The following is a 27,680-nucleotide window of genomic DNA, read 5'->3' as shown; positions in this document are numbered from 1 at the left end:
ACTGCAATCATCGGCTTTCCCATTAGATTTGATGCTTAATACAAAAATCTGAACTAATGAAGCAAAAAACCAATTAAAGCACAAAGTATTAACAGTTTTGTCTGCTTGAAGACAGTGGGTGAACTTAAAATTGGCTTTGATTCTCATGTGTTGCATTAAAAGAACTTCAGCTCTGTTGTCCTCGTCTGTGCAGGGACATTAAAAGCCTGCTCGCTGCTTTTTTCAGGTGATGGAACAAATATTTCTGCTTCATTTTGTTCTCCGTCAGACTCACTGAGGCCAAACTGGACTAACTGGACTAAACACAGTGTCCTCACATTTTGGCCCAGACGTCTCTAATCCAGGCTCCAGCTGCTTGCTTTGCTCTTTCATTTCCTCACATTTACGTCCCTGCTGCTCTTACACTCACAACGTCTTACACACTGCATGTGTTTAGGCTTTACTTATTTATATATTTATTTATTTTTTTAAACATATCTTACATTTCTATTCTGTTTGGAGTCATAATCCATAATAATCCGTGCTTTGGCTTTCAGACCTCTGCTAAATCAAATCAGGCATTGTTGCGTTTTTTACTGTTGCTCCTTTGTCAGAAAGAAAAACTAAGTTGAGACCTAAAGAAAATAATTACTGCACAATCTGATCGGCTTTGGTCCCTGCAGCTGAAGGCGGAGTGAATATTTGCCCCAAAACAGAGATGCACTCTGAGCTGCACTGTACAAATAAACTGTCATATAAAAGTATTTCACTGTGTGTTTTAGTTTTGTACTGTTCTTCTAGAACATCATTACATTTACATAAATAGGCTGATTTTACATTTCAAATGTGTTAACAGACCTCTCTGCATTGAATCATATCTGTTATTAACCTCTGTCTCTCTTCCACAGCATGTCTTTATCCTGTCTTCCTTCTCTCACCCCAACCAATCACAGCAGATGGCCCCGCCCCTCCCTGAGCCTTGTTCTGCCGGAGGCTTCTTCCTGTTAAAAGGGAGTTTTTCCTTCCCACTGTCACCAAAGTGCTGCTCATAGGGGGTCATATGATTGTTGGGTTTTTCTCTGTATCTATGAAGCGCCTTGAGGCGCCTTTTGTTGTGATTTGGCGCTATATAAATAAAATGAATTGAATTAAATTAAATTAACGTAAAATCACTGTAAATGTAATAAAACAGAATTGTCTTGTTTGTTAAATGTATCTGTCTGTACATATGCATATTTAGATTGTTAAAATACATTCACAAATGCATCCTGATTTCACAAATATCTGTCCGTTATTTGAAAGATTGTGTATTATGTGTGTACAGCTGATTTTGTTCTTGTCACATATCTAAAACTAAACAGGATGTTAATGAGAAGCACTGCAGACAAATCAGGTTACAGCAGTCGAAGAGAGTTAGTGAGTAAATGTGTTTGTTTTCCACACTAATCGCTTTAAACCGCTGTGGTGGGTTTCAGTTAGAATAATCAATCTTTGTTCTAAGTCATGATATAGTGTAATATACAAATATTAAGCTTCATCATGCTACACTAATATAACAGGATTTACACGCCTAATTTTAATGCTTAATCCAGTTTACATACATGTCAAAGCAACGTATAACCAGCAACGTGTAAGAGTAAACATGAGAAAAAATAAATAAAACTGAAAAAATCCATGGAAAACTGTTTTCCTTCCAAAGTATTACACACACACACACACACACACACACATATATATATGTGTGTGTGTGTGTGTGTGTGTGTGTGTGTGTGTGTGTGTGTGTGTGTGTATAGACTCAAACAAATGCGACAGAAAATCAATATTCTGTATTTAATATAAGAATTCAAATAATTAATTAAATATAATAAAACGAATTAGCCACATAGAAAATGTGCACATTCATCAAAGCCTCAGATCAAACACTATAATCAGAGTGGAAGTCTGTAAGTCTGACCCTCAGTCTGAGCTCTTTGTCTGCCCTCAAATTTGACTTTGAATATCTGGAAGATACAGATGTTTATTTCATGTTACCCATGTTGCCATTGTCTATCCACTCTACACATAGTTATCATACTTATCTTTTAGTGCAACCTGGCAACCCACAAACCAATTGAAAGGATGTGGGCAGCTAATCTCAGACACAGCAGCTGTCACACATCAATGGTAAAAGAAAACAGTACAACCAAGGCCTTAGTCTACTGTAATTAAGTGGATATCAGCTGAATTACCTGTTAGAAAATGTATATTATCTTATAAAAAATGTGTTAAATAATGAATGAGACATATACAGAGAACAGAAGGCTGAGGAGTTTGGTTGCAGCCTGTGTCTAAACAACAAGTTTGAATGAGAAAATACGCACCAGTATGTTTTGTATTGTCTGATGAGAGTTTGATGGTTCTGGCTCTTATTTTTAAGATATTAATATCTGAATGGATCATTTCTTTGAAAGAATAATCAAATGTGTTAATGCAGTTCAGCAAAGATGGATCGGTGCCAAAGATGAGCTCATCCTCAGGGAGAGGCAGGTGGGACGCGTCACACAGCAGAGCCACGGAGAAACAGCACACCATCTGTGAAGCATGGTGCTGGGAATCAGACTGGCTTTGCTGCCTCGGGGACTGGGCAGCTTGAAGTCAACTCAACTATGAATTCTAAAGATAATGTGAGGCCATCTGTCTGAAAGCTGATCTTTAATCGGAGGTGGATGTAAGCGCACTAACAAATCCACTCAGGAGTGGTTGAAAAAGAAGGAATGGTCTGGTTAAAGCTTTCATTTGATGTGCGGAGACTTTAGAAACTGGAAGAACATAAAAAAGCCTCAAACATGCAGCTGAACAGCTACGTGAAACGCCTACTGCAGGTGATCTCAGCTAAAAGGTGACAGAGAGACAAAGACTGCTCCTGACTCCAAGCATCGCAGCTACTCCTCTATTTATATTTACTGAAACTGTGGTAAGATCATGGAAGAGCTCAGTGTTGTACATGTAAACTATCTTTATCTGCAGGCACTGCGTTCAAATATTGGAAAAAGATCATTACTTTTTCATTTGACTGTATGTCATCACATGACCCAGCCAGAACCCCCTCAGTGAGCACAAGCATTCCCCGCATTTTGCTCCACATCCCAGGGAAGAATCAAAAAGAAATCTCAGGGCCTACGAGATGGCACACGACAGGAAAACAGGGAAACACCAAATGATGCTGTAATCTTTGCTGCCACAACAATCATGTGAACATAAAGAAGACACGCCTGCTGCTCACCTGTGGCAGCGTCTGCCTCACAGTCATTAAAGTCCACCTACACGCGTGTGACGTACGGCACGTAACCGACGGACCAGACTCAGCCCAGACGAGCTCTGCAGATCATCTCATCCAAAAACAGATCATTTCTTCAGGGCATATAAACATACAAACGTGCATTTAGACGTCTCCGCCTCCTTGTGCTCCTGTCTTTATGTTTTTTGGAAACTGTTTTTATGCTTAGAACTATAGTTAAGCTTTAATTGCTGGTTATGAGTCACAATTTATAGTTTCCCCTGAGACTGAAGGTTTACTATAAACATGCGAGTTCGTGGAAGTAAACTGGAAGCCAGGATTAAGGCGTCGGGCTGCTACCTCACAAAGACAGCACATGCACATTATAGACTCACAGCTAATCCACACGGGACAGCTGTCACCCTGCGCTCGCTGCTCTGACCGACACACGCTAACATACAGGGACAAACGATGCTGCTGAGGCCTGTTTCCAGCCATATAGCACACAGTTGGATTATGAATGGAACAAAAGCTGACTTTGAAATTGCATCATCTTGAAATCAGCAGCACCCCCTCCCCATCCCTCTTCATTGGGAGAAATCCCATAATCCTCCCTGAGCCTTCGCTCAGAGATGCACCACACCCCGCTGCTCTGGACTCCACGACCAAACATTTGTGTATTTGATACTTAAAGCACTAAAACCTCCACCAGGAAGACACGTCACAGCAGTCCGTCCCGTCGAATCAAACCAGCGTCTGGCTTTGGTGTTGGCGTCGGGTGGACGTCTTGCGTTTCAGTCCAGCTGTTAACGTTGGAGCTGACACACACCGTAGGCCTGAAAAATCTCCCGTTGGAGCAGGTATTGATTTTACAACATGTTGCCCAATAAAGGAGGTGGAAACATGGCCCCAGAAGCATGCAGTGCATTTGTGTTGATTTATGACCTTTGTCTTCACTTCTTACACCTATGATTTGATCCACTCCACAGATGTAGAGAAAGCGATGCACGAGTTTCTTCTTTGTTTCTAGATTAGCGTGGCAATGAAATGTGTGCTGCCGTTTATGTAATGTGGTGGATTTCTGCACCTTCCCTTTAAAGCTCACCCATTCAGCAGCTGACAGCCTCCATGAGCCTGGTCTCTTCATTGTGTTAAACTGAAGATGCTAGAGGCTGCAGAGTTCTTCTTTCCTGGTGTTTGCTCACAGGCCATGGCCCAATCCTTCATGTTCTTCCTCGTGTATATTTTACCTGACAATAAAACGCCACCTGAGACACTCAGTAACGAAAACAATACGTTGAACTGAAAATCTGACAAATCTGTGTGTTACTTTACTGACAAACTGGCAAATCCGTGACGTGCAGCCTCTCTGTGCTCAGCGACACCAGAGAAAAGGAAGATTTGGATGCTAAAAAATGGAGACTTGAGAGTCGGTTTATCCATGTAATGCACTCAGCAGTGGAGCCTCCTGCTACACCGGTTATTTTACACTCAAACTCAGCAGGGAGAAAGAGAAGCTGCAGCTCGTGTCCTTACAGCCCTCCCCACAGCGAGAGGGACGGGCTGGGTGGGCCCACTCTCTCGCCGTGCACCAGTCTCCCTGATCTCCCGCTGACAGATTGCTACCCAGAGGGGCTGCAGACCTCTCCTTCCCTCCCTGGTTAGACAGGACGAGGAGGAGGAGCTGCACATTACAGTCGTACTCGTACTGTGTTCACTGCTCTGCCTCTAACGCCACAGGGAAGGAGATGCTGGAGGAAATTCCCACATAGGAAGGTGCAATAATGACAACAATGACACAGAGCGTCTTCTCTTCGTATATACAGAGCTTCAAACTGATGCAGAAAGAAACAACAACACGATAAAGAAAAGAAAAAACAACTTTCAAATTTCAGTGTTTTTCAGATTTTTTTAAACCATTATTTGTATTTCCGGTGCAGACTGAATCTCCTAACAAAATATCCTAATAATTCTAGAAGGATTAATAGAGCTATTCAGGTCGTCCGGTATTTATTTCATATCGCAGAGAAAACGCCATCTCTTTATCCAGCGTGCCGTCTGATTCTGACGATTATTGTGCTTCGTGTGCGCGCTGTGCAGTCATACAGGATGTCTGAGCTTGTTTACTTGTAATGAACATCAGAGATAATGATCCTCACAAAGTCACACTGAAGCTAAAAATACGCACTTCCTGTCTGCCTGCATCTGTCTGAGGTACGACTTAAAGAAAAACTACAGTTTCCCGACACAAACTGCATAATTGGGTCCACGGTGCATTGAAGTACTTTCAAGTACTCACTGCCTCTGTGACACACCAGCCTGTCCCTGCACTGTGCCTCCCTCTCAAACAGACTACAAGAAGAGCTCGGATGAGGGACAGCAGCCGAGACGGCTTCGAGCTCCAGCAGCCCCACTGGTGACCGTTACACCAACCTGGCAACACAAAGTCCTGCCCCTCCCAGGCAGAATCTATCGGCTCAAGAGGCGGTGATGTCTAAAAGGTTTTGCCTTCAGACAGCCCGATCAGTCAAAGCGTTACACATTTGTGTTGATTTTTTTATCCATCAGTTGTTTGTCCTACGGCTCCACTTGGAATAGCTGCTGCCTCCAGCAGGCTCCCACTCTGTAAACACCGAGTACTGGAGAACATTTTAAAGGCAGTTTTACATATACTTGCGTAATAAATGAGCAAACACACAACTTTGGCTTCAAAAACGGTAGTTTTACCCGGTAACACAGCGCAGACCTCCCTCAAAAGTTCAACGAGGGATTAAAGGAGAGAATATTAGGCTGGCATAACAAAAGCAAAGGCACATGATGTTATGGTGTGAACACACACACACACACACACACACACACACACACAGGACAGCCCGTCCCTGCTGGGAGGCTGTTTTGTGGAGAGCCGCAGGAAGCTGTCGCCCCAGATTAAAGAAAAGCGCCGTCTCAGCCGCTCCCACCAGCGTCCCGTACAGCATGTGAAAACACTGCTAACACTTTTGTAGCTGTCTAAATATGACATGGCAACCCCACAGACATGCAGTCCAAAGCCAAGCATGGGGAAGCTTCGGCTCATGCTCCAACATTCGTGCCCTTACAGACGAATCGCTATCAGGACAGAAACGCCGTGAACGTCTACAAACTCCAGTCTGAGCTCCCGAGAACGGTCAGAGCAGTTTCTGTCAACACATCTTGATACTTGACTCAAAGCTTTGGATACCGAGGTTCAGGTCACCAACTAATACATCGTATTATGACTTTTAAACAAAAAAAAGTTTAACGAATTTTAAATATACCTGATATAGATCGGTCATACTGGTCAACTCATTTGGCAAACTTGCTGGTATGAATATACTAAATCTGCACATGGAAGGAAGTCGTTTTTCTAACTGGTGCTGCCTTTGTTTTACAGTTTTTTACAGCCACTAGGACACATTTCTCAATACTTAGGTCACTTTTGCAAAACTCTTCACACAATCCTCCTAACTGACCGTCAGCTTGGCAAAGCAGTTCATTTCACATTCAAAATGCACTACAACTACCAAAACACTTCATTCAGGTCTCAAATAAACTCATTCTTCCAGAACACTAGCAAAGGTTGACAGCCGACAAACACACTTTGTCACCCACAAAACAATGACCTAAAAAACACTAACAACATGTAGCATTACACAGTGTTTTCTTGTGTAAAACAAGGACACATCTCTGTTTATAATTTCAATATATGTTACTGGAATGAATCAGACATCATGCAGAATTCGTTAATATTTGTTTATGTATTTTTATTTTTTTGCACTAAGTAATCCCAAAATACAAGAATTTGTATGCACACCATCCACTGATACACATACAATAGTAATGCTAATCTACTCGGTCTCCTCCATTTCTGGCTGGGTCCATGTTTACATCACAAAAAAACCTATTCAGCAGTTGTCTCCTTTTGTAATGAAATTGAAGGAGTAACACCTGTGCAGATGTTCATCTACAATGAGAATAAGCTGTGGCTGGTTAAACTGCATTTTTAGATTTAAAATATGTTTCAATAAAATATTGCTGTTGGATTTTGCTCTTTTCAAGTTTTGCATTGTGTTATTGTTTTGGCCATAAGTTTAACAGTTTTGAAAACAGTATGTAAGCACATGCAAAATGTCCTGTACGTACAAAGATTTTTGGCAGTTGTTGTGTCTGAGTGAGAAGATAATTCATGAAATTTGAGAGATGTAGTCATTGAATGCATTTTGTGCCAAAACAATGATAACTGGTCCTCAGTTTAGCCCACATAGACTTCTGTTGTGCTCACTGTGTGAGGAGTTTTGCAAACGTGACCTAAGTATTGAGAAATGTGTCCTAGCGTCTGTAAAAAACTGTAACTGATCACACATGAGTGAAAAAATGATTTTTTATCTGCATTAATAACATGAAAGAAGCGTCCAAAGCTTTACTGGTCACACGTGAGGCTCGGCTGGACGAGAAAATACAAACAGAACAACAAACACTGAGGTGCAGAACCAAGATCCACATGCAGGAAACACTGTGGGTGTTTTTCATCTGTGTGTGTGTGTGTGTGTGTGTGTGTGTGTGTGTGTGTGTGTGTGTGTGTGTGTGTGTGTGTGTGTGTGTGTGTGTGTGTGTGTGTGTGTGTGTGACGTGTTTTTACAGTTTATGGACACAGTGGCTGGAATGATGGCAGCAGACTCCTAATAGACCATGACAGAATGACAGATCCTACTGATTACATTAGCCCACTATTAGACAGAAACATGTTCACTTGTTCTCAGTACATCACACACACACACACACACACACACACACACACACCTTACAGAGACAGACCTGCAGACACACTCTGGCCTCACAAAGCGCTGACAGTTTGTCTCCTGCTGGTTAACGACATCAACTTTAGCAACTTAAGAAATGAATCTGTTTTTATCAAAAACGTACTTCATACATTTATAAGGTAAACACTAGACCCAGTACTTGGATTGGACATCGGTCATGTGAGGATTTAAGCCAGCAAATGAACCTGGATGTAGTTTCCTGCGATATAAAAGTATGTGCTGAACACCTCTGGACTGTTCTGGGTCATCTGAAGACGTCAGAGACTCTGAGGAAATGTGATGGATGTTTTTTAATATTCTGGGGTTTTTAATTGACTGAACAATTAATCAACTAACCAAGAAAACAATGAGGAGAGTAGGAGATAAGAAGGTAAGTGATAAGTGTAGCCTGGAGCAGACACGCAGTTCTAATTGTGATTGGCTCTGTGCTGATCTGGACGCTGCACGTCGTCCTGACTCCACCCACCCTCGGCTCCGAGTGATCAGAGTGGGGATTGATTTACTCATCTCCACGAAGCTTGATCAGCTTCCAGTTGTATGCTTCAGCTGCACCAGTCAGAAACAGATAATGAACGCTGCTCACCTCAACACTGTCAGAGCCGCAGAGACTCAGTTACTATCCATAAAAGCAGACAGGAAATCCTCTGAATCCACCAGATTTTAGTCTTTGGGTTTGACTTCAAAGGAAAATCAAATGATTGTTAAAGTTGTTGCAAAGATTAACAAGCTCCAAAAAAGAACACCACGAGCGTGCGGTCTGAGTCATTCGCTGTGTCGGCCGCAGCCTAATGCGTCTGTGAGTCTGTCTACGGTCTGCATCTCACAAGCAGGAAAACCTGTTTAGACAGTGATAACTGCTGCTGGGCATCACCTGAAATTTCTGGTGTCAAGATGCGATGTAGCAGAACTGTAAACAGCGCTGGGCTGTGATGGGAGGTGTTGGCGGAGTCAGTGGAGCACTGAACAGTGTGTTTCCTCCCTGCCAGTGTATCACACACACAGGGTTAGGCTTTCCACGCAACAGCGTCACGTTCCTCACCGGAGAAAAAAGGCAGCAAAACACAGCAGATCCGTTAAGACTAATGATGTTCATGTCACACTAATTATTCCATGTACTCTGGATATTAACTGGCTGGCAAATACATCTAACAGTCCTTAGTGAGCAAGGTTCTGTGCAGTGTTTTAGTTGCTTAATGAGCAAACTCCAGATGCTGATGAAGACCAAGAGGAGCTGTTAAAAGCTACAGAAAAAGAAAACGTAAGAAACTTTGAGCTAGTATTTTGTTTTTCACTGCTACTTATATAGATGTAGTGAGCTTTGATTTCCTTTAAGACTGGCACTGAGGTGTCACCAAACTAATGAAGACAACACAACACGGCGACTCTCAGCAGGCAGTCTTCGTGTGTTCGCTGTCAGGGCCTCGCGCTCGACGCTTATAATAAAGAATCCTTTGTTTACTTAATACCAGGTGAAATAAATCATAGCCACCTGAAAAATGGGACCAAACCTGAAAGCTAGCTTAGGCACACAGAGACACACTCACACTAGAAAACAGTCGACAACTGCTTGGCCAACAGCAGTGATGAGGAAACATTAGTCTCCCCACAGTTTGTGAGCATCACCTGCGAGGCCTCAGTCGCTGCAGGCAACCATGACGATCTGCTAACAGTCAAAGCAACAACAAGGTACACCCACGTCTCTGTGACTGTTCAGTGCTGCTGCTGCTTCAGCCTCTGCTTTGCTCCAGCATCCATTCTTCAGACTGATGGCATCGGGCGGTGTGCCAGCGCATCCTGTAGGTGTTAAACATCTGCCTGTTATTCAGTTCTTTAGGATTCATCCTTTTTTGTCTGAAACTGCAGACACAGAGCTGATTGGTCCATTCAAAGCTACAGTACGTTTCTCATCAGTCACTGCTGTGACGCTCTGATTCCAGGAGGATCCGTTTGAGCTGCATCTTCCAATCTCTGCCGCAAATACAGAACATCGCCAAGATTAACAGCATCCTCCCGCTACACCCGAAGCATCCGCACAACCCCACCGCTCAGAAACACACACAGCGCTGCTTTCACGGCCCCCATCGCGCGCACACACACACACTCATTAGTCAGATGTGAGGTCAGGCATGCAGCCATCATTTATTTAGCAGAAAATGGCTGCTAGACAGAGATGGAGAGGGAGATGGGAAGGAATCCGGGAACGACAAATGGGAGGACAGGAATTAGTTGAACATGAACAACCACAACTGGAAGAGGACCCGTGGGAGCAGACACACAAACACACACATGGGTATCTCTGTGTTACCATACTAGGCTTTACCGTCACACCTGAACGCCTAACGCCAGCTTTCAAAGGACTATGAGGACAAAACTGTCCACAACGTCCCCAGCAGTAAACCCCGGGTCCTCACACAGATAGCGGTCAAAGTAAACACACCCACACATTCCATCCATATCTGTGGAGCTGGGAGTTTCAGTGCCTGGCTTTCGTCAGTCCAACATAGAAACTTCATTATGAGAACCAGACCCAGAATCTGTTCCTCCTCCACATTAACACACACAAAGCATGTTCTAGAGAAAGTGAGCCTCCCTCTGTCTGCACACTGTGGTTAGTCTGTGGTCCCGAGCTGTCTCTGCTAGACTGTCTGTGCGAGTCACGATGAACGGGATCAGAAACGCAGAGTGAAAACAATAACCTGCTGTCTTCAATGTTCCCAAAAACATGCGACTCCAGTAAAAAAAGCAACGCAAGGAAATGTGTTCATGCACGCATTTGTCACGACACAGACGGGGTTTGATCTCAGGGGGCAAAGTTCACAAGGAGCCTCAGATGTCCCTGATGTGTGCAAATCATGTGACTCACATATATGTCACACATGGAACATCTGTGTGGTTCTAACCGTGATCCTCGTGTGTTTCTATTCACCGAACACTGCACGCCATGAACGTTTCAGTGTTCTTAGACGACGTCACAATGTAAAGAAGAAAGGAACATTACCCAGACTCTGGTTCACTTCTTGATTTCCACCTCTCAGTATTCTTTAAATATATCCCGTCTAATTATAAGTTTGACTCTGATACGTAGGCATGAATGAGGTACACAGGGCTTGGAAAGCATTTGTAAGACTGCAGCCTTTCTGAAGTCAGAGCAGTAATGCTTAATAAGACGGGTCAGGCTCTACGGCAGCAGTGTCAAATCTGCTCTCTCTGTGGCACAAAACCTCTAATGATCCTCCCACAGTCCAAAACACACCTCAAACGAGAAACGCTACAGAAAGACATGAGAGACAGAGCGGTGCTTGAGACCAGGACCAAGAATGGACCAGAACCTCGTATCAAAGCTTTCAAATGGAAACAGAAACAACAACATGGTGTTGACTGCAGAGCTGAGACAGCTCTGACAACATTCGCTCCCTATAGGTAGAGATGGATGAGGACAAAGGAGGCGAGGAAACGGTGACGTTGAGCAGGAAGAAAGAAAGAACGTCACCGTGTCGTGGAAATAACCTCAGCTCAGTCTGAACACACGTTCACTGCTCTAAGCGGGCAAAGGGAGAAATGTTTGAGTGAGGTTTGTTCTCGGTTCATTTTCCACGTGCTGCTGGAAGTTCAGTGTCTGCGCTGCAGTCACACCCTCACAGGTTCATGCTGCTCTGTCACTGATTGGTTAATAAGCTTCTTCAGATTTCAGCAGTTGTGTGTAACTCAGTGATATTGGAGTCATACAGTCTGTGGATGTGCTCCTCTCAGACTGGTGTGTCAGTGTTTCCCGGCTGCTGGGTTATAATTACAGCCTCGGCATTCCAGTGGTCCAACTTGGACACCGCAGGAAGGAATACACACATGTGTGTTACACAATATTATAGTAATTACAGTGTTTCTGTAGTATAGCAAAGTAAATATAATTTCATTCACAAGCTTATTGTGTCACTTATAACGAGAGATCCAGTAAAACCCTGAATCCACTCATCACTGTTTTTCATGGTCTCTGTTTTCAGTCTCGCTAACGTCAGCTGCACACTTCCTTTTTCTCCCAGCAGCACACTCATGTGAAACTGGACTCACGGCACTTTTACAGTCAAGAACAGCACATCTCTGTGGGAAACTCACAGCTGACTAACAGCACAGCAGCCATCAACAGGAAACAAAAAAGGTCGAGCCAAGTCAAAACTGAAGATAAGAGAAAGGACGCGCTGACACCGACCCTGGGAACTAAATCAGACTCTAGTCCTACAGCTGCTTCCAGCACGTCTGCAGGTATAAGCAGGGGGACACTTTACATTTAGTCGACACTGCTCCTAAACAATGCATTTTGCTGCTGACACAATGTTGGCTCTTTGCATTTGCACAGACACGATGCAAAGGCAGAGCTAGCCAAGAACCCAGGATGAAGTGTACGACTGGTCACGGGTTCTAAAGTAAATATGTGTCAGCCCTGTGACACACGGGTGACCTTTACAGGCGTACCCCGCCTCATCCTCCACGATAGCTGGGATAGGATCCAGCACACCCACAACTTTCAATTCAATTCAATTCATTTTATTTATATAGCGCCAAATCACAACAAAAGTCGCCTCAAGGCACTTCATAGATACAGAGAAAAACCCAACAATCATATGACCCCCTATGAGCAGCACTTTGGTGACAGCGGGAAGGAAAAACATCCTTTTAACAGGAAGAAACCTCCTGCAGAACCAGGCTCAGGGAGGGGCGGGGCCATCTGCTGTGATTGGTTGGGGTAAGAGAAGGAAGACAGGATAAAGACATGCTGTGGAAGAGAGACAGAGGTTAATAACAGATATGATTCAGTGCAGAGAGGTCTGTTAACACATAGTGAGGGAGAAAGGTGACTGGAAAGGAAAAACTCAATGCATCATGGGAATCCCCCGGCAGCCTACGTCTATTGCAGCATAACTAAGGGAGGATTCAGGGTCACCTGGTCCAGCCCTAACTATATGCTTTAGCAAAAAGGAAAGTTTGAAGCCTGATCTTGAAAGTAGAGATAGTGTCTGTCTCCTGAATCCAAACTGGAAGCTGGTTCCACAGAAGAGGGGCCTGAAAACTGAAGGCTCTGCCTCCCATTCTACTTTTAAATACTCTAGGAACAACAAGTAGGCCTGCAGAGCGAGAGCGAAGTGCTCTAATAGGGTGATATGGTACTACAAGGTCATTAAGATAAGATGGGGCCTGATTATTTAAGACCTTGTATGTGAGGAGCAGGATTTTGAATTCTGGATTTAACAGGAAGCCAAAACAGGAGAAATCTGCTCTCTCTTTCTAGTCCCTGTCAGGACTCTTGCTGCAGCATTTTGGATTAGCTGAAGGCTTTCAGGGAGTTTTAGGACTTCCTGATAATAATGAATGATACAGTTGTACTGAGGGTGTCCAGTAACAGCATTGTGCACTGATGTAACTAAAACCATGTAAGACTCATCCTCACTCATATCATCGAGGTTTCAACATGTTAGGTCATTCATCGCAGCTCGTTCAAATGATGGTTTTAGTTATATGTTACACAGTCAGGTGGACACAGAACCTGTTTATTCTCTCAGTATTTAACCCTAACCCTTCCTTCAGTAGCCCTTGTTCTGTGCCGTGTAACACGCTCTCTTTGGCTTGAAGCTCTGCGGGACCATCAGAAAATGGTCCATGAACAGCTGCATCAGCTCAGCTGCAGCCCAGGTAAACTTTATTCTGTTTATGGGATTTTGTTCCCTGAGTGCAGGTATTTCTTATTGATGATGATGATGATGATGATGATGATGATGATGATGATGGAAGAGGACAGACTGGTTTTTGCCTCTCTGCTGAGAACATGAATGAAACTCTGATTGGCTGTGACACAAGCGGCCGTCCTCCTTCCTCGTTGACCCCTGGCAACAACATAACTGACCCTTGCTCCTCATTGGCTGTGACAGAAGCCTCCCACCTCCATGTCAGCAGCTCCCTTCATGCATTTAACAGTTTGACTGTCTGACACAGAAGCTTTTGCACTGAAAGAAGAATAAATGATGTGGAACAATCACACCTACATCGGATACAAGGGGCCAAATAGCAAATTATATATAAAACCTCTTATATGTAAACAGGGACATTTGAATGCAGTGCAGTCCACTATCACACTGTATCTGCAAATATAGAAGCTTCGTAACATTAGAATTTCTGTCAGAACAGATGAACTGAGCTGCATTAGATTCCTGGTGAGTGTTAATATTTAATTACATTTAAATATGAGCTATGATTAGTTTCCTTTTTTACTGAAGGTTTTAGTAAAATGTGTAAAAAGGAGAGGAACAGGCAGTATGAAAGGGACCGACCGTCTTAATTTACGCCATAAATACATTGTTACAATAGATGGATGCTCATATTAAGCATGATGAGCTCAGTGTGTGTGTCTCACATAAACTCTGTGTTTTTGTTTCACTTTCTGTTCGCAGTTTTTCTTCTAGTCTTATATTTGTGAGAGGAGGATTTCAATGAGGGAGAATATCCTAATATGGTCAAAATCAGTTTAGCACAGAAGCTCCACCCACATGCTGCTCAAATCACATGTTTATAGGGGGACAGCCAATCAGAATGAAGTTGGATCATTTTAAACTGTAAATCATGCTAAGCTGCTCTAGTGCAGCCAAACGAACACGATCGCTCCCCTTCATGAAGAGCAGTGCAATGCTTCAAGGCCAGGACGGGCTGAACTGCAGCCTTTCTTTTAGCAGACATATTAAAGTCGCCACGATTATCCCTGAAACCAATCCCAGGATTGGCTGAGGAGCACAAAAGACTTCACACAAACGTAATGTTGGCATTACAGGAAAGGGATCATTAAAAACCCAAGTGTCTCACTTTAATGTAGCAGTTATCTTTAGAACTGAAGCATAAATCTGTCACACTTTTCACAATAATAAAGATTTATGCTAATTCTGATGAGGTCATCCTCTGTGGAGTATTTTAAGTCTCCTTGTTTTCGGCTTTTTAGGCATCAAAAAGACTTTCAGCTTTATGATGAGGAACAACTCTGTTGCAATAAAAGATGTTATCCATGGTGGGAGGCATGAGTCACAGACTATATGAAAGTGCGACTGACGCAGTGAAGATCACAATAACGTCCACGAGCCCAGCTCAAAACCAAACAGCTCATTTTTAACCCAGAGTGCTCCAAACTAAATGCAACAGAACAATTTAGGTAACAAACAGCACGAGACGTCAGATACAGAAGCAAACACATATAAGAGCACATCCCAGTGCTGACACGTTAACAAGCTCCTTAGAGGAAAAACAATGCCGGGATCAGGAATCAAATGAGAGTGGGATGGATTCAGAGGCAGAGAGAGGGAGCTTTCACTTTAAATCTTGAACGCCATTCCCAAATCCGTCTATGAGGGGAGACAGTGATGTATGAGGCAGGAACAAAGTAGGGCAACCCCCTGCATGACAAGAGAAAAGAAGAAGACAGGAAAAGAAAGCAAGAGATGGGAGAGAGAGGGAGGGTGGTGGGAGCTGAATGTGCTCGCTTCTTAGTGGATGGTGGGATGGGGGTTTCCACAGCTTTGGATGGCGGTGCTGACCAGCAGCCACTGTATGAGGCTGTGTCACTGACTGCAACTCACTCCCATAATAGGAAGGAAGGCAGAAAGAATGGCAAGGTCAAGGCAGCCACTTCACAGGAAGTACTGGACAGTCACTGATCTCATCCTGACTCACAGATGTACAGAGAGCCTGTATGTACATGCAAGCACAGCACAGCACACACACACACACACACACACACACACACACACACACACACACACACACACACACACACAAATAAGACGACAAACAGGAAGAGAGCCCACACAAACCAAGCTGCAACATGTATTTCTTTGCAGAGAGTCATTGCACACACGCGCACACACACTCCTCGTGCCTATGGTATGACAACTCTTCTCCGTGCCCCTGGTACACTGCGTAGAAGCACTTTGCCACCCACACACACACACGCACACACACACACACACACACACACACACACACACACACACACTGACTCACACGCTGGTCTGGCAGCAGCTGAACCAACTTTACATGTAACTGTTTATTTTTGGGTTTTTTGTTTCTTTTCCACTGAAATCTGCGCTGCTGTTTCCTGTAAGAACTAAATGTGTTGTTCTTTCCACCTCGTTACCTGAAACTTGGTTTAGGAAGCACGATTTAATTTTACAACTTTTACAAAGAAATGAAAAACACTTTGCCCAGCTTCAGTCAAAGCCATCCTTTGAGGAACATCACAAAGTCAAAATTCGAAGCAAATATGTGATTGTAGCTGTCGTTCACTGAGCTGTAGGTTTTATTTTGGGGGAAGTCTGTTAGTCAAACCAAAGGCACAGGATCCTGTCGGACTCCCTGCTCCGTGTCTCTGCTTTTAGTCTTTACCTCTCACCCCTTTCTCTTTCTAACCTTCCCTCAGACACTTCATTTGTCTGGCTCTTTATTATGTCTCTCGCCTCCATCTCCTCATTAATCATTCAGTCTTCCTCTGCTCCAATTAAATAATTAAAAGCACCCAGAGCCATCACTTTTTATCCAGCAAAGATGCCCTCCACACAGCTCAGTGGTGCCTTTCATCAGCACCACAGCCAAATGCTCCAAATATTGTAATCAGGACTTTCAGTAATTAAGGGCAGAAAATGTAAAATACTGTTTTTGAAAACAATCAAATGTAAACGCTGCTGTCTTTGGCTGATCACTGACCTCGTGCTCTGATAGGCTGCCACCTTCGTGTCTAACAAACTGGGACAGTAGTTATGTCAGCTGGTAGCTTTGTCTCTGATATTTAATAATGAAACCTTTCTTCAAATCAGTGATTTAACATTACAAACACAAAACGATCTAATAATAAGAATAATTACATTCAGTAATTATATTCAATAATAACTGTTCGTCGCCAGAACCACACAGTTTTTTCCAGTTGCCAGGAAATCAGACTTGAACATGGCAGCAACAGAAGCAGCTCATCAGCTCATCAGACACACGGAGCTGTTTGACAGACTACACCAGTGCAGTTCAGTCTGTTTGGGTTGCACCTACCAAAACTAAGACTTATGTCCAATCTGCATATAGAAATATAATTTTAGCAGATAAACCAGGCTGACTACAGATCACTGAGCGAAACCAGCGCAGAGGATTGTTATTATCACACAGTGGCATGTAGAGAGGCAGGGTGGGCGGGACTAAGTATAAAGAAAGTCTGACATGACTAAAGCAAAGGCCGCTGACCTGTTATAAATATGAGAAGTGAAAAAAGCAGTATTACTTGGCCATTAGGGCGCTGACATCATTCCAGTGCCGCATATTTAAACTTTTATTTCCTCAATTTATTTCTAGATTTCATGTGAAAGAAACACTTTTTTGGAGGTTTTGCTGGAGCACAGATCTTTATACATACAAAGTAGCCATTAGTGTTTGTTACACTGTCTAAAAACACAGCCTCCTGATTTGTCTGCTGACCCTCCGGCCCCGCCCCCTCCCCTGCACATCATCACAGGAGGACACACTGAAATGCGCGCTCTTCTTGTTTCTGCAACAGCTCGCTCTCGCCTCGTTACACTTCACAGAGCCCACACATGTCCACCGAAGCACACAAACATGTAGTCGCACACATTCCCACTCATATACACTCACACATACACATGCACAACCACCTCAAAGCTGTGTTATTGTTGGGCTTTTGCCTGCTGCCTGGCTGCTCTGTTTCAGACTCGCTGTAACACAACGGACACTGATTTATTTCCAGCAGAGGAAAGTGTCTCTCTGAGCTGTTTCCTACTTTCACAGCGAGCGCTGCACTGTCCACAGTTTTCTCTCTCGGGCTGAAGAGCATCTCTGCAACACAAAGCCAGATGACACTTTTACATCCCACAGATCAGCTCCTCTCTGAGCTCACACACCACCCTCATCAGAGCTGAACTATATGTGCCATAAGTCAAACACAACTCTTACACTTCTCACTGCACTAAAATGCTAAATTACAGGCATCATCCTGTATGCACAGAACGAGCCGACCAGCTGGCCGACTGGACATTTGTGTGGAGCATTTCTCCCAGTTTCTAAAACGAGCTTTTCTCAAACAGAGACAAACATGCGAGCAGAGATCAAGCTCCAGTTTGAACATTGATCGACCTCGAACCCAGCAGAACATGACTGAAGCCGTATCCAAGCAGCTGCAGCGTGTTTGTCTTCTGTTAAATTCAGCGCAGCGAGGTTAACATACATAAAATAAACACAGAGGTTACAGAGTTACCAATTCTCTGTTTGAAAGAAAATACAGATATATGCAAAGCAGCTCCATATCACTCACGGAGGCCACGCACAGCACCGTCTCACAGCCCTGCTGCTATCCTGTGCTTATTGACCAACCTGCTGCTGATACCCCGGGGCTCGGTCAATACAGATCGCTCCAACCGCTCTGCCACACAGCACAGATGAGCAGCATGCTCACTTATTCTGCTTGATCAGGTAAACAACACCGGGCCGTGCAACCTCTCTTTGTGCAGAAACTACAGGTTGACTTATACAGCATGGTTTGGAAGGACTGCAGGTACAACGTGAAAGTGAAAAACATGTTACAGAAAATGGACAGAAAACCTGCCTGGAAGCCAGAAAGTAACAAAGTAACATCACAGTATTTTCTTAACTTGTGCTTGTTTCAAACCTCTCCGCTGACCACTGCTTTAGCTTTCAGCAGTTGGTTGATAGCAGGTTAAAGACAACAGATTAAATCTTTCCCCACTACGTGCTCAACTGGCTGAAGTTGCAGCTCATGAGCTCAAGTCGACCAAAGAATAAAAATCGTCCACTTTCTTATGTTTAGAGCGTGGCACGAGGCCGGTGGGATTTCCAACAGGAGAGCACCAAATCCAAAGTAGCGACGACAACATTTAACCAACAATTAGCTTAATCTTTTCCTGTGGCTTAAAGCTGTGCAACTGTGGGTTCGGGGTGAGATCAGAGCTGTGGGGTGAGACCACCACCTCCTCCAAGTTTTCCAAAACCAGAAGAAGAAGACTGAAACATTCAGTGATGGTTTTACACTAAAAACATCAACAAGAATCCATTAAATGCTCGAGTCACAGTCGAGTTTCATCACAATGCTGAAATCAGATTAAGGCAGACTGGGGCACACACATCCCCCTCAACAGGAGGCCCATATCGGCTCAGTATATCAGTCTAATCCACACTCAGTCTTTGCAAAGGTCAGTCCTCTCCAAGCTCCATTATGGTTCAAATATCAGCAGGACTCTTAAGCAACCCCCACCCAACAGCAGGGGATTATTACTGGAGTTGTCCCGAGTGTGTGTGTGTGTGTGTGTGTGTGTGCGTGTGTGTGCGTGCGTGCGTGCGTGCGTGCGTGTGTGCGTGCGTGCGTGCGTGCGTGCGCGTGCGTGCGTGTGTGTGTGCGTGTGTGTGTGTGTGTGTGTGTGCGTGTGTGTGTGTGTGTGTGTGCGTGTGCGTGTGTGTGCGTGTGTGTGTGTGTGTGTGTGTGTGCGAGCACTGACCGTTGTAGACAGCCTGTCCCTTCGCCAGCTCTGGCTCCATCTTGATGATGTATTCCTCCTGTGTAAACCCTCTCGTGCATGGCAACGACCCCTGCTTGCTTGACAACGATTGCTCGGCCTCTCCACCCACAACCACCGCCTAAAGACGAGGAGGGAAAAGAGAATAAAAAGAGCTGTTTGCATTTTAGAGTGCATCTTTTTACCCCTTCGACCTGGCAAAAGGATGTTTTTCTCCAGAGCATGATTCAAACCGACCCAGGAGAAAATCACAGCCGTTTTAAAATGACTTCTCTTTTCCATAAATCTGTGGTCGTTCATGAAAATGACAGACACCAATTTGTTTCAGAAGACTTGTTAAGCATGAATTTAAGGATAGAAAACGTAATTAGCACAGACCAATTATCTCATTTCCCACATTTCCTTATTGGGGTTTGTTTTCCTTGTCTTGCGATGTGGAGGCGCAGAAGAAGAGCCGTGCGAGGGAAATAAACCCAGTGCAGCACCGGCCCGAGCCAACAGAGCTTTATTAATCACTATGAAGCGCAACAGACAACTGGGTCAATTAATTTTGATGATAATTAGCGTCTAGACTTTTGTCTCTCCTGTTGTTTGAGCGTTGGCCCAATGTGACCCCCCCCCACCCCGTGTCCCACATACACACTGACGCACACAGACACACACACTCCCAGTCCTGCACAGAGAAAAGCATCTGTTGTGTGGGTTCTTCTGTGATTAAAGGAATAAAGCCAACAGGGTGCTGTGATTCGCTTCCACTTAACCCAAAAATTTAAACTCTCGCGTCCTCGCTGCCCATCCTGCCACGTTTGGAAGAGCTGGGGGGGGGCTGCCTTTTATCTGTTCCCTTATTAACATAAGTAAGGAGGAAGTACACATATGCTTCTGATGCTGTGTCTCTGCAGAGTGGGATTCAGTGGTCACATTAACAGATCAGGCAAAACGTGCAGCGGAGAAAAACCGGACAGAGGCCACTCCAGGACAGAGGGGCTGATCTCCTTTTTTCCTTCTAATTCCCGGTGATCCATTTCCTGCTGGGTGATCGCTCCTATGTCTGGAAGTCCTCTTTGTTTCTTTGCTGTTGTGGGGGTGGTTGATGTCATGCATGGCTCACCTGAAAGGACTACAAATGGGTCTTTCTGTGCAGTTCAAACAAAATTTGCTTCCACAGGAGGAGAACTGTGTACGAATGCTTTGAACTGTCCAAGCTGGCGTCTAAGCGTCCACACCACTGGGGCGTATCGATATGTCGGGGATCTGATTTTTTACTTGGCACAAAAGGTAAAAGTCAATACAGTTTGTCTGATGCTCCTTCTTCTTCCCCAGAGTTCCCCAGAGATGAGTCCTTTCACCACTTTTGTTTTATATACAATTGAGTGATGGAGCCTTTATGGACACGTCATGAAGCGCACAGATCATTTTGTCATTGTGTGTCTCTTCAAACGCTGTAAAACTAACCAGGATCCAGTGCTGGGTGACCACGGTCTACATAAATGTGTCTACACCACGGGAATGTCTCTTATTTACAGCGGCAGTTGGACTGTAAATGGACCGAGTGCAACATGTTCAGACGTCCCCACAGGACATTTTAAGAGAATGCAATCAGGGAGGAATCTGATGCAAAAATACTACGTTTCCCTTTTTGGGATTATTTTGGTCATAAACCAAACACAAGCAGGAGCCCAAACATAGCAGGAGATGAAGCCTCTGCCTGGCTCTGAATGGATTACCAGAAGGAAGGGGGGGAGTGACATACTGTATGCTGCTGAGTGATTTGGATCCACAGCTGCACAGTTTTAGTTCTAAAATATGACTTTAAATTGATGTTGCTGTTAATGTAAGAAAGAAACTCTGATGCAAAGACCAGCATTCATTTCTTTCTTGCCTTGACTCGCTTCCCTTCAAAGAGGCAGTTGGTTGAATGTGCAGCAGCACTGAAGCCACAAAGAAGGCCCAATCAGACCCTGCTGATCCTGGTCAGTCCGCTTTCAGTCTGCTGAATCCATCTGGTCACAGATGTAATCCTCCAAGATGCAGGACCAACAGATTTAAGACCTGATTTGTCCCTCCTGCTTTTGGCCTTTTCAGAAACCTGATGTAATCCCATATTTTTAGTGTGTCGATTGTTGATGATTATTTTATTTACTGCCTGCAGTGCAACAAAATTGCCTCTTGTGGGTAAAAAAAATCAACTTGACCTTGAATCAACCAATCAGTCTAACAGCAGAAAAGTAATCAGCAACAATTCATCAAAAAATCTAAAACTTTTCCAGTTTTGTAACCGTTTTCATTTTTAAATGAAACATTGTGAAAACAGCTTCGTGTCATTGTTGGAATCTTAAACTGACGGCTATTAAATACATAAAGCTATCAATGCGTACACAGAGGAGGCACTCAGATTAATGGTGAATGCACGCTCAGTGAGAATCCTCCTTTAACATCTGACAGATCTGTTGTGTCACATTGCTTTCGCAGACTTTACTGATTAAGCCCTTCATGTCACAACTCATTGTTTGGGATGCAGCGTGCAGTAATTACAGCCACAGCAGGTATGTGACAAGGCATACGAACAGTCAGCACGAGGAGAGGGTAGCTTTCTGAAATGACTTTATGTTCTAATGCTGGTGGATGATGCTGTCATTCTGGGAACAGTCATCAAGGGGATGAAAAACTGAAGCAGCTCAGCAAACAGACACGCTGTAAACCTCTGAAACCCTCCTGCCCTCTTTATCAGAGTCAAGGATGCGATCACTTAATGCAACTCATCACCTCTGCTGATGATGGCAGGTAATCTCACCTGGTACAGATTATATTATCACTGACAGGAATATTATGATCAAAAGGAGAGAAAAGGAATCAGGTCGAGCTGAACGGTCTTTACTAATTGGCGCTGACACTGAAGATCATTTAAGAACAGAGCGGTCCATCAATGAGACGATTGTTCAAGCAATTAACAACCTGACTGATAATCTGGGCCGATACTCAGCATTTTCCACAGTTATCTGCATTCGCTTTGTTGCTAAACTTGTCTGTCCACAGTCCACTCTGCAGTCTCTGGTTTAATCTGCACTGAAGGCTGTTTGTGCCACAGAAACATATTTTCAGACGAGACCATCGGTTGTATATAACAGACGGCCGTAGCCCAACTCTGCATGTTGAAGCCTAAATGTTTTGGCTGCTGCCATGTTGGTTTTTCGACGCCAGCAGTGACCATGTTTAGCTGACCGGGTGCAGTGCTGATGTATCGGGCTATGCTAGCTTCATTAGCGAGCTGCATGCACCATAAACTGCACGGGTCCAATGTTCAGGCACAGATGCCCGCTAACCAGCGCCGAGCAACAGGCTAACACAATAATATCATCAGAGTGCAGCACAAACCTCTGGGCTGGCTGTGCCACACGCGAGCAACATTATTTTACAAATAATCATTAAAACCTGCCAGCGAGCGCTAACAAAGCACAAAAGCAGAGACGACCAGACTGAAGGAAACCTTATGCCAGCACACTGTTCAGTCAAAGAAGACACGCCCACAACTCTAAGTCTTTCCACGTATAAGAGAAATATTCCAACTACTGTATATTTATTATACGAAACAAAATTCATTTTTAAAACCGAAAGTTCTTTTGAGCCAGCTGTGCATCATTTTAGCAGCGTTAAACTGTTTAACATGGGAGTCTGCAGGGACTCACGCTGCAGGGACGCACACTGCAAGGACTCACGCTGCAGGGACACACGCTGCGGGGACTCACGCTGCAAGGACTCACGCTGCAGGGACACACGCTGCAGGGACTCACGCTGCGGGGACTCACGCTGCAGGGACTCACGCTGCAAGGACTCACGCTGCAGGGACTCACGCTGCAAGGACTCACGCTGCAGGGACTCACGCTGCAGGGACGCACGCTGCAGGGACTCACACTGCAGGGACGCACGCTGCAGGGACTCAAGCTGCAAGGACTCACGCTGCAGGGACTCACACTGCAGGGACGCACGCTGCAGGGACTCAAGCTGCAAGGACTCACGCTGCAGGGACTCACGCTGCAGGGACTCACGCTGCAGGGACTCACGCTGCAGGGACGCACGCTGCAGGGACGCACGCTGCAGGGACTCACACTGCAAGGAGTCACGCTGCAGGGAGTCACGCTGCAGGGACTCACGCTGCAGGGACGCACGCTGCAGGGACGCACGCTGCAGGGACTCACGCTGCAGGGACTCACACTGCAAGGACTCACGCTGCAGGGACGCACGCTGCAGGGACGCACGCTGCAGGGACTCACGCTGCAGGGACTCACGCTGCAGGGACTCACGCTGCAGGGACGCACGCTGCAGGGACTCACGCTGCAGGGACTCACGCTGCAAGGACGCACGCTGCAGGGACGCACGCTGCAGGGACTCACGCTGCAGGGACTCACGCTGCAGGGACGCACGCTGCAGGGACTCACGCTGCAGGGACTCACGCTGCAGGGACTCACGCTGCAGGGACGCACGCTGCAGGGACGCACGCTGCAGGGACTCACGCTGCAGGGACTCACGCTGCAGCCTGCTCCAAGTGGCCACTTAAGGAACTCCAGACTTGGCACCTTCAAATCTGACAAATACATGTGATCAAAACTGTAAAGCTGTGGATATTCCACATATCTGCTGTTGGTCTCCTCTGATTCCTTATAGTCTGTTTGCCCCCCACACACACACTCGGCAGGTTGCTCTTAAACAATGATACCTGGTGTCTCAATGAGATTTACTGTGTAAATAAAGGTGAAATAAAAAAACAGACGTGGCTTATCTTCATTAACCGTTCAGCTCGTGGCTGGAGTTTATTATCAGCCTTCTTGTTTTTGATAAGAGGCTCCGATTTATTGTCAGCTGACTGACTGAACAGCGTGCTGTGGAAACCCAGCTACTCCAACCAAACGCTGCACCCACTGATTTCTGGGAAAGAGGACTAATCATCCACTGCTGAAAAGCCGCATCTTCTTAACACCTGACATTACTCACTCACTATTTCAGCAGCTAAAATATATCAAAGGTAACTGTTGGGAAGCAGTAATGTAACAAAGTGTTCTGCAGGTTACCTCTGTGGGCATCTTGTTTTCCCAGTAAAGAGGAGGCCTGCCTCCATTGCAGCTCTTTTATAGGCCATTTCCATACAACAAACAGATGCTGCATATTTGACTTTTTTCCTCTACAAATCTTTAAGCCTAACGTGGGGATGCACTTTCCACCCAAAGGCATCACTCGGCCTCAGTGAGTCAGCTTCCCGTTCATGTAAACACAGCTGGTGCAAAAGATACACCTCTGATTAAAGATGAGTTGATGCGGTGCATCGTTATCCTCGATGAATGCAGAAAGTCTAACACGTCCGGTCCTTCCCCTCGTTTGTTGATTATGAGCCTATTTACATATTTCAATATGAAACTCGCCATCACTTCAAAGTTCTCAGTGAGTCAAGCGTTTAAAGCTTTGCCCGCAGCGAAATTAATCTGCGTCATTTTAATCACAAAGCACAGGATTCGCAAATGACAATAATTTAGCAGAGCCCCCCTCAGGAGGAAAGGTCAGCACACAGAGGGGCATTGTCACAAGGATGGATAGCATTTGTGACACCACAGATAAAATCAAACCCTAATCAACTCGCAAACATTTCTTCCTCCTGGTGTAACTAAAGGCTGCGGGGAACAGGGGGCTCATTATCTCCACAAACTGAGATGATGTTCTGCCTAATGCTGTTAACTGTTTTATCTACAAATAACTGCATTATCTACAAGCCCGTTAACCCTCTACAGTGACATCACTGAATCATTAACCCTATCAGCAGCAGCACCTTCAGCTACATGATCAAAGCCTTGATAACAGCGACAAATTGTAAATGGCCTGTATTTATATAGCGCTTTACTAGTCCCTAAGGACCCCAAAGCGCTTTACATATCCAGTCATCCACCCATTCACACACACATTCACACACTGGTGATGGCAGCTACATTGTAACCACAGCCACCCTGGGGCGCACTGACAGAGGCGAGGCTGCCGGACACTGGCGCCACCGGGCCCTCTGACCACCACCAGTAGGCAACGGGTGTCTTGCCCAAGGACACAACGACCGAGAGTGTCCAAGCCGGGGCTCGAACCGGCAACCTTCCTAACAAGGCGAACTCCTAACTCTTGAGCCACGATCGAGGCTAGTAGGTACAATTTATTGTACTACTAGGTAACAAAGGCAGACCAATCAAAGGCTTGTAGAGGATTGGAGGTAAGCCCTGGAGAGTGCTGACCTTGCTTTTTTGAGAGAGGCATTGGTGATGGGCTTATTTTAGGACCCAACCTTTGACCCTTTGGCACAGCACTGTCTTCTTCATTGATTTTTTCCCACACAGAAAGGATCGCCTCGTCTTTTCTTTGCCTTCATTAAATCTTGCTGAAGGTGCATTTGTGTGCTTCTTTCAGCCCACATGGAGCCTCGCCTGTGGCAGAGCTTTGCTGCTTTAATACAAATGATCCATAACATCTTCAAAGCATGCCACAGTTAAAAACATCTTCCACGCTTATACTTTTATTTTTCTGAGTATATTAAATAAAAACCACAGATTTTCAGTGTTGCTGCTGAAATGGATGGAAAATGTCAGCAGCAATAAAACACGGTATAAACTGTAGCGTGTGAAACAACACCGGTGCGGTGCTTTAAAAAGTTAAGCTCGATGCTGAATCACAGGGCTGTGGATGTTACACGGACTCCTGCTGTAACACCGCACATCAGCTCCCACAGGCCGAGTGACAGCACAGAAACAGCATTAAAGGTTAGCATGACTGCGCCTCGGGAGCGGAACACAGCACAGGGCGAGAGCACAGGCGTGGATGCAGCCTGCACCGTGACCCGAGCCGCGGCTCAGACTCTGGCTCCAGCGTTATGTCTGGGCGTGAGGGGACAAATCAAACTGCCATCTTTTTTTTAATGGAGATCGACGCTATGTGACACAGATCCGGTCAGACTAAACTGGATTACAGCTAAAAGTAACGCGTGGTATTCGGGCAGAAGGCAAACGCGGGTGTCACAATGAGCAGCCGGAACAGGGCGACGGACAGCCGCCTGTCACCGAGGATGCAGGGACGGATGATAAAGAGGCTCCTGACTCGGGAGTCTTCACACCAGCAGCATCCGAGCTGAAACCCGCAGCTTTCACCGACACACGGACCGTTACGCAGCGACTGCGTCGCTCCTGCCCGGGACCAGCAGCGTTTTCCTCCCAGCAGGCTGGGTGAATCTAAGCGGCTCTTTGGTGAGAATAGCACCGATCACACCAGTACAAACGACGCGGATGGGAAGTGTTTTCTAGTCCAACTGTATTGTCCTCCCATCTGCGCAGAGCGCTCCTCTCTGTCTCCTCTAACCAGCATCACTCTGCTCTGCTGCGGCGAAAATCCCACCGCAGCTCTCCGCGGTTAAAAACAGAGATATTTACCTGCACGGCCGCCATCAGCATCCAAACACGAAGCATTCTGTTCTCGTAAATTTCCTCCTTCCAAAACAGGTAGATGTTTTTTTCAGTTCCCGGTAAAACCCGGCGTCATGAGGAGCCTTCCTCCTTGCACCAGCCCTTCTCTGTGTCTGTCTGCTGTACCCGGCTCAGTGGCACTACAGCCTGCCTGGGACTGGCTCTGGGCCGGCCCCTCTGCGCCTCGGTGTCGCCCTCTAACGGACACAAGGTGCACTCGGGTTAAGGATGTTCAGCGGCTGGTGTCAGAACAAATATGCAGCCAGAGGAACAATTCCGTTTCTTTGTAACTCATAACTTGGAGAACAGAATCTAAAAGCAAAGGCACCGCTCGCTGATAGTTTGTGCTACACTAGAAGAGCACAGCTTTGATGGTCTGTAAAGGTGAGCCATCCTGTTTTTAACTATTTGTAGTACTTGTGTCATTAGAAACCTTTTATACTGTTGCCTGGGAAATGGTTAGCCACACAGGACACAAGTACTGGGGTTCTTAATGTGCAGTTTTATTGTCAATGACGACTGAATAAACAAAAAAATGTCCTTTGACCTTTACTTTTGTCAAACAGCGGCCATA

At 45.2% G+C, this 27,680-nt stretch overlaps 1 protein-coding gene across 1 annotated transcript in view; it reads right to left on the bottom strand.

The window, feature by feature from the left end:
• Positions 1 to 27,239, bottom strand: part of LOC101469119 (cadherin-2) — a 102,966-nt gene extending 75,727 nt beyond the window's left edge. The window contains exons 1-2 of the mRNA XM_004561571.6: positions 27,074 to 27,239; positions 19,608 to 19,746 (exon numbers count right to left, since the gene is read on the bottom strand). Of these exons, the coding sequence (XP_004561628.2) occupies positions 19,608 to 19,746; positions 27,074 to 27,109 (175 nt within the window). The 5' untranslated portion in view covers positions 27,110 to 27,239. The remainder of the gene's footprint in view (positions 1 to 19,607; positions 19,747 to 27,073) is intronic.
• Positions 27,240 to 27,680: the final 441 nt, after the last annotated feature.

Source organism: Maylandia zebra, linkage group LG15, assembly GCF_041146795.1.
Source record: "Maylandia zebra isolate NMK-2024a linkage group LG15, Mzebra_GT3a, whole genome shotgun sequence".
NCBI classification, from domain to species: Eukaryota; Metazoa; Chordata; class Actinopteri; order Cichliformes; family Cichlidae; genus Maylandia; species Maylandia zebra.
This window is presented reverse-complemented; position numbering and strand designations above follow the sequence as displayed.